Raw genomic sequence first — 7,759 nt, forward strand, 5'->3', positions numbered from 1 at the left:
GAAAGTTCTGTCATACTTATGTGTTGCAATACCCCTGTATGGTGTCAAAAAGTCTTCAATCATAATGCACAGACTGAAATCTGAAAGTAAATTAGTTGTTAGTGATAGATTTGGTCATGAGGAAGAGACTATCCACGGCATACAAGTCTTCTCTTGCAAAATGTTATTATGTTTGTGCTGGCATTATCCAAACTGCCATACAACTCTGTTCATGTGCTTGTGGCTATGATCTTGACCCCCCCCCCCTCACACACACACACACACACACCGGACACATGGGTGAAGGTGCATTAATCTATTACTGTGTGACTGATATGTTTTACAAGTTCTTTTCAATTATAGATTAATTCATGAAGGAATAATTGCATGTTAAAGCTAGGTTTTGTTTTCTAGCTTCTCTTTTGGGTTTGGTGGACTACTGGCCCTTCTTGTCTGTGTAAGATCCCTCCTCTTTGCTGAGATTTTGAATGAAATTTGATTATCAGCTGAGGAAACCAGAGGAATGTAATAAGTTGGGGGTTTCCCCAGGCATAACTCATAAAGTTGGTAAAGATTCTAGCAAGTTCATAACTGATTCATGGCAAGGAATATCTGTAATCGACATTCCAACAGCGAGTGAGAAATAATTAATTACTTCCTCGTAGTTTCTTTTTCTTCTCAAGTTTAGGATGTTGAGTTATTCACATTGTAAAATTTTGTTCAAAGTTCTTTTATTTTACAAATTATATTTGGTAAAGATATAAAATTTGAGACTCATCTCTATATTTATAACCCTTTAGGTTTTGGTCCCAATCTTTCAAATATATGCTTGAGAAATGTTTTCTTTACCTCCCTTTCTTTTTGGAGAGATCTGCTAATTTATTCATTTACTTTCTTTTACTGATCAGGGTGCAGGGGCTTTTGAAGTTGCAGCTAGACAGTATCTAATCAACGAAGTTAAGAGAACTGTTCAAGGGGTAATTGTAACTTTAACTTCTCTCAAATTGCCTTAATTATGGCTAATTAAAGGAAGGAAATTCACCCATAAAAGGGATGACAGGGTGAGGTTTGTTTGGTATTCCTCTGGATACTGCTGAGTGCTGACATCTTTTGTAATTCAAACAGCGCGCACAACTTGGTGTTGAAGCATTTGCTGATGCCCTTCTTGTGGTTCCAAAAACTCTAGCAGAGAATTCTGGCCTTGACACTCAAGATGTCATCATTGGGCTCACGGTAATTTTTTTCTTCGAAATTCTCCATCCCATTTCTCTAACTCCCTGCCCCATTCTTCTGCTTCTTTGTTTTCTGAAATCAGAATATACGGCATTTATAAGAAGAAGGCTAACCACCTTGATTCCTCACCTACTTTTTTTTTCTAGGGAGAGCATGACAATGGGAACATTGTGGGATTGAACCAGCATACTGGAGAGTCAATTGACCCTCAGATGGAGGGCATTTTTGATAATTATTCTGTCAAACGCCAAATAATAAACTCAGGGTATGGTTACACTGTATGAAATTCAATCTTTATTTCTTTATTGTTATGTATTTCAAGTGTGTTCCGTTCAAGGCTTTGGTTCTCTCTTCGTGGTAGTCACATGTATGGTGATATTGGTTAGTGATTTCAATAGTCACGAAATTGAATCCGAGGCAGTCTTGCATTATTCTACATAAACTGTTCTTTATGGGTATGACTCTTTTGAAGACAGTGGTCCTGGATTGGAGTGTTGTCATCCATGCTAAACTCCATGCTAAACCCATATATTTTTCTTCGTGTGCTTCAATTGAAGAGTTGTAGATGTGTCTTTGAATGTGCACTTGGACCAATGATGGTGGGTTCACGTTTTGATCTCAATGGGTACCTGCTCGCCTATGTGAACATTGTTGTATTCCATGTTAACACTGTACTTGGTTACCATGGTTTCAAGAATTGGGAGTAAATGCTTTTGATTGATCCTGATTCTAACTTATCCAACACATCATTCCATTTGAAACTTGAGACTTCCTGTTTTTGAATATGGCCGGTTTTTGGGTTCTTGGAAGTGAATTCTATTGGTGCTGATTAATTCCATACCCGATTTCATGTTTCCGCATGTTTAGGTTTCTTGGAGACTTATAACCCTGCATTTTTAAAAATTTTAATTTTTTTATTTATATAACCCTGCCTTTTCTGTGTTTAAAGTTTCTGGGAATGGAAACAGTGGGTTTCATTGGGTGTTTGCCTTGTGGGTGCTTATTTGGACCGGGACATGTTTTTTGTATACATAGATCTGCTTACATAGCTGTTCTTTAGTGTCTTTTACATATTGTTTCTAATAGGAATTGTGCTTTTTTGTTGTGCAGGCCTGTTATCGCTTCCCAATTGTTGCTTGTTGATGAAGTAATTCGTGCTGGTCGAAACATGAGGAAGCCAAGCTAGTTTTTCTTTTATTTTGGGTCTTGAGATCTGCATTTGGGGTGGATATCTGTTTTGCAAGATCAACATAGCACTTGTTTTTCTGCTAACGAACAACTTTAGGGTAGAACATTGCTCGAGTTTTTGGGTGGTGTCATTGATTTTGTAGACTTAAATGTGGACTTGTGATCGTCTTCTGTCAGTTTGCTTCTTTTTTTTCTCCTGGTGGGTGGGTCTGTTTTTTTTTGTTTTGTTTGTGGTTGGGGGAAGAGGAGTGTTTTAGTTGCACCTGACTGCTCTCTACATTCCGCAAGTTTTGTACATTTCATTAGGGCACCAAAGTATGAGTTGATGCTGTTAGAGTTGGTGAGGACAGAATCCCCTTGGTGGGATTTGATTTGTGAGTTCCATTACAAATGTTCGGCACCCCTATGAAGGAGCCGAGGTGATGAAAACATTTCTTACCATATATATGAGTAACGATGCTTAAGAGTTCTGGTGCTGCTAGCGGTGTTACCCATGCCCTGTACCCATTGTCTTCCAGGTGGTTTTTCTACAGGGTTGAAAGGGATGATAATGTAATGGCCGGTGAGAAGTTTTGCTAGATCTCTTTTCTATTTAGTAATTTTCAAAAATCTCTGTTAGATCTTTCTACGGGGTTGAGAGGGACGATGGGATACTTGCTGGTGACATGGTGCACTGCAGGCCAGCAACCCTGCGTTAAGCAATGAAACTTGAAAGTTGGAGCTGCAGTGGAATTGGGTGATCTTGGGCAACTTAAACCCTATCATCAAAGAATCTTGTTTCAAAACTTTGGCGGCTAAAATTCAAATAAAAAATTCTTAATTACGTCGGTTTTAATCATCTAGGATCCAAAATCCTTTGAACGATTGCTGTTTTGTGGCCCCATTCTTGGACTTTCTTAATGAAAGGCAGGAAAATTAGTCTTTCTCAAGCTTGAACACTAGAGATCAATTCAACTAAAAATCTCATTGCCTTGCCCAGAGGGCATTTAGGTCAATCGAAATTTAAATTTTAAATAATTTCAATAAAAATAAGGGCATTTGAGTATTTTCATAACCCATTTAATAGCAAATTTAATTATGGATAGTTTTGTAATTATATATATAGGTGCCATGTAATTTATGAGATAATACTGGATGGTCACTAGTTTCCTCTAAATATTAGTGGGTAGAGTGTTATTTGCTCAAATCTATATGACTTCCCTCGGTAAATCGGTTGGACATGAGTTAGACTCAATTTTATTATTAATGTTGCAATAAAGATCCGAGTTGTTATTTCCGTTCCCATGACTCGGCTAAATCGGTAAACGATTTCTTTGACGGTCCATCTTCAGCCCATGCAGCCAATGCCTTCTCTTTCAGCTCCTTGCACCGATCTCTCATCTGTGTCCCCTCCGCCGAGTCCATCAACGCTCTGACTCGCTTTTCGACCTCGTCGGCCACCACAATCCCATCTTCCGCCACCTCCATTGGCATTGCCAGCTTCATCTCCTTCACCAAATACTCCTTGTTCACTTCTTGTTCCGCATAGAGCGGCCATGCCAGCATTGGAACCCCAGCACACACCGATTCCAAAATTGAGTTCCATCCACAGTGAGTCACGAATGCACCCACCGATTCTCGACTCAACGCTTCTACCTGCGGCGCCCACGATTTCACCACCAGTCCTCTGTTTCTGGTCCGATCAAGAAACCCATCTGGCATCACATCGTCGAGATGGAAATCATCCGTTGCAGCAGATACTGAAGATCGTTTATCACTCTCCGGGGGTGGATTTCGCACCACCCACAAAAATCTGTGGCCACTCCTCTCAAGCCCATCGGCTATCTCTGCTATTTGCTTCATCGGGAAAACTCCCCTGCTTCCGAAGCTCAGGAACACGACGCTTCGATTGGGCTGTTGATCAAGCCACTTCAAGCATTCTGACTCACTATATTTATCACTGGGTTCAGCAACTAATGGTCCAATACAGAAAAGCCCCGGTGATTGTTCTTTGACCGCCTGGATTACTCTTGGCTCTATTGCTTCGAAGGTGTTTGATATAATTCCTCGTGAATTGGTGAGATTGATCGCTATCTCCAACATCCCTTGGTAAATCTCATTGTTGCGTTCATGAAAGGGCTGCGGCATCTGGGTAGCACAAATTGGAGGCAAACCCGGGATGTTGAGAACAGTGTTACCAAGTTCCTTGAGGCTCTTTTCTGTCTGGTTATGGATTTTTGGAAGGTAAAGCATGATGGAGAGACCAGAGGCACCGGTTGGCATGTAGTTGTAAAGAGGGATGTTAAGGTCAGCGACAATTGGAGTGGCAAGGTTGCAGAAGAAATCGACCACAAGGGCAGCAATGGAGGAAGAGTTGGAGATTGTTTGAAGGCTATCGACGAGGTTTGGATTGTTGCGACGAATGGTTTGGAACATGGTCGTGGAGACGGAAGATTCAAGCTGGGGAAGAGCAGGGAAGCGGTGGAAGACGATTGAAGGGTGTGTTTGAGAAACAGAGTCAATGTAGGAATCAAAGGCGCCGATATGGAATGATTCGGCTGAGGGGAGGAGAACGGTGACGGAGAAGCGGTGGCCATGGTGGTGGGTGATTAGCTTACCCAGTTCAACCAGGGAGACAAGGTGGCTAAGCTCAGGAGCTGGGTAGAGAACTATGGTTTCCTTCATTGTTGTTTTCTGTGCTTGTGAGAGAGAACTTCAAAATTCAGAATGAACGAAGAACAAAACGAGGATGGAATGATCGTAGTATAAAGCACTAGAGAAGAACTCAGCTTTTATAGCAGATCTTACCGGGGGTTTGGGATCCCGCTGATACTTGCTTCTCAAGCCAATGCCTGTTTAAAAGTCAAAAAAACAAAATAACATTCCATGATTTTCTTCTAGATTCTTTCATCATCGATCAAAATTCAAGTATAATAATATACATTAAATTTGCATACATATATTTGATATGACTTTGTCTACCTGGGGTTCAGTTGCAGGGAGATGGAGGTTTGAATTAGACTGCTTTTGGAGGTGAGAATTGCACAACTATTAAAAGCAGAGAGGTGTCTTTGTTGGACCATATTTGCAATGAAGAAGATGAATTGATAAGTCACTGGTCATGGAAGAGAGCAAGATAATTGGACTAGATTTATAATTGAATATGAATAATCTTTTATCATTTTTTTTAGAGAATTTACATTAAGTTATAGATGTATAATTGTAAATTAATAATAATTTTAAGCTTTAAAAATAAGATTAAAATATTCGGGTTGTTATACAGAAACCTCAACCGATTTCAATTCCATTCTATTACTAATTCACATTCATGAAGGTATTAAAAATTATATTGTCATTGATTACGTCATGATATAGAGGATGGACATATCGTCATTGGTTCTGCCATGGTAGAGGTTTGGCAAAAAAAAATTGTCATAATTAAAGGTGTCAATCAGTACGATTTTAGTAATTTAGTACGGTTCCAGTTTACGGTTTCGGTGTGAAATAATTAGTGCAAGACAATGCAAACATCTTTGCATGGTCGGCGAGTGACATGCGTGGGATTGACAGGAGGGTGGTTGAACACAAATTGTGGATTAAAAAAGATGTAGTCCCGGTCATCCAAAGAAGAAGAAACTTTTTAATAGAGAAACACGAAGCAATCAGGGTTGAAACAGAGAAACTTGAGAGATTGGGCTTCATTGGACTAATCGAATGCCTGATTTGGCTGGCAAACGTAGTGATGGTTAAAAAAGCAAACTGGAAGTGGAGGGTGTGCACCAATTATATTGACCTCAACAAGGCTTGCTACCCACTACCAAGAATTGATCTACTTATCGAAGCAATGACCGGGCACATAGTCCTCAGTTTCATGGATGCATACATACTGGGGTATAACCAAATTAGCATGAGTCAGGATGATGAAAGACATACCTCATTTATGATTGATCGGGAAAGCTATTTTTATCGGGTGATGCCATTCGGTTTAAAGAACATTGGCGCAACCTACCAGAGAACCGTAAATAAAATCTTCAAAGAACAGATCAGGAGGAATATGGAGGTATACGTCGACGACATGCTCGTGAAAAGCTTGGCCCAAGCAAAGCACATGGCAGACTTTGAAGAAGCATTCGATGTACTACGGACCTACCGAATGCGACTGAACCCAGACAAATGTGACTTTGAGGTGTCATCCGAGAAATTCCTCAGTTTCATGGTATCCCAAAGGGTGGATCGAAGCAAATCCCAAGAAAATCAAAGCCCTAATAAATATGCATCCTCCTAAAACGGTGAAGGATATCCAATGTCTGATAGGAAGAGTGGCCGCTCTTAACCGGTTCATTTTCCGAGATGGGAAAAAATTGCAATTCATTCTTCAAAGCACTCAAGGCCACATCAACTTGAGGGGAAAGCATTTGGACTGAAGAATGCCAATAGGCCTTCAAGGAGCTCAAGAAATCACTCGGGACAATCCCCATTTTGGCCCAACCTATAATCGGGGAAAATCTTACACTCTACCTAGCCATATCTCTAACCGGAGTCAGTGCGGTCCTGGTTAAGGAAGAAATGACCCAAAACACGGTCTAATATGTGAGCCATGTGCTCATTGATGCGGAGACAAGATACGTGGACATCGAAAAACAAGCCCTAGCCCTGTTGGTAGCTTCACGCAAACTAAGACCCTATTTTCAGGCACACCCGATCTTTGTGTTGACCAACTCTCCGCTCAAAAAATATTACATAGACCAGATGTGGTCGGGAGAATGGTCGGATGGGTAGTAGAGCTCAATGAATATCAGATCGAATTCAGATCAATGACAGCCATCAAGGCTCAAGTCCTAGCTGACTTCATCGTGGAAAATAGCATTCCTTCGAATAATAAGCTTAGATCCCGATCTACCCAGCAATAGTGAGGATCTATGGTTGCTACATGTAGATGGCTCGAGAAGTTGTTCGAGATCAAGGGCGGACAAGTGAAATCCCTCGGATTTCTACCCTTTTAACCCGTGGTTTCAAGACCGAGAACCCGAGCCTCGAGTTGGCGACAACTGGGGGCCATTTAAATCAAGCCTAAAGGATTGGAAATGGAACCAATGTTGGTGGATGACCATTGTGATGACTCAACAACTCTCCTAGAGTTTAAGTGAAGAGAGAAGATTAATCACGATGGTGTAAAAAGGGTGATCTTGGAACTTCTGTAGATTGGCGATGGAGAATCCGATAGATGCGAATAAGGTATCAAATCGAAGATCATCAAAAGACTTTTTCAACGAGAAAAAAAAATCATCAAAATTGGAGTTTGTTTGGGGGTCCAAACATGGGCTGAAAGGTTGGGCCGTTTGGGTGAACCAACCCCCCACCCCATTTTCTGTTTAAGGGC

The 7,759-nt window shown here is 40.8% G+C and overlaps 1 protein-coding gene and 1 pseudogene across 1 annotated transcript in view; one reads left to right on the forward strand and one right to left on the reverse strand.

Moving 5' to 3' along the window:
* LOC149002077 (T-complex protein 1 subunit zeta 1-like) overlaps positions 1-3,062 on the forward strand; it is a 29,392-nt gene extending 26,330 nt beyond the window's left edge. Inside the window, exons 12-15 of the mRNA XM_089136228.1 lie at positions 888-956; positions 1,105-1,212; positions 1,359-1,477; positions 2,323-3,062. Of these exons, the coding sequence (XP_088992354.1) occupies positions 888-956; positions 1,105-1,212; positions 1,359-1,477; positions 2,323-2,398 (372 nt within the window). The 3' untranslated portion in view covers positions 2,399-3,062. The remainder of the gene's footprint in view (positions 1-887; positions 957-1,104; positions 1,213-1,358; positions 1,478-2,322) is intronic.
* A 547-nt stretch (positions 3,063-3,609) lies between these two features.
* LOC149002078 (UDP-glycosyltransferase 88F4 pseudogene) lies at positions 3,610-5,183 on the reverse strand (annotated as a pseudogene).
* Positions 5,184-7,759: the final 2,576 nt, after the last annotated feature.

The sequence above is a fragment of the Hakea prostrata genome, chromosome 10, assembly GCF_041222555.1.
Source record: "Hakea prostrata isolate BN-2017 chromosome 10, UWA_Hpros_2, whole genome shotgun sequence".
NCBI classification, from domain to species: Eukaryota; Viridiplantae; Streptophyta; class Magnoliopsida; order Proteales; family Proteaceae; genus Hakea; species Hakea prostrata.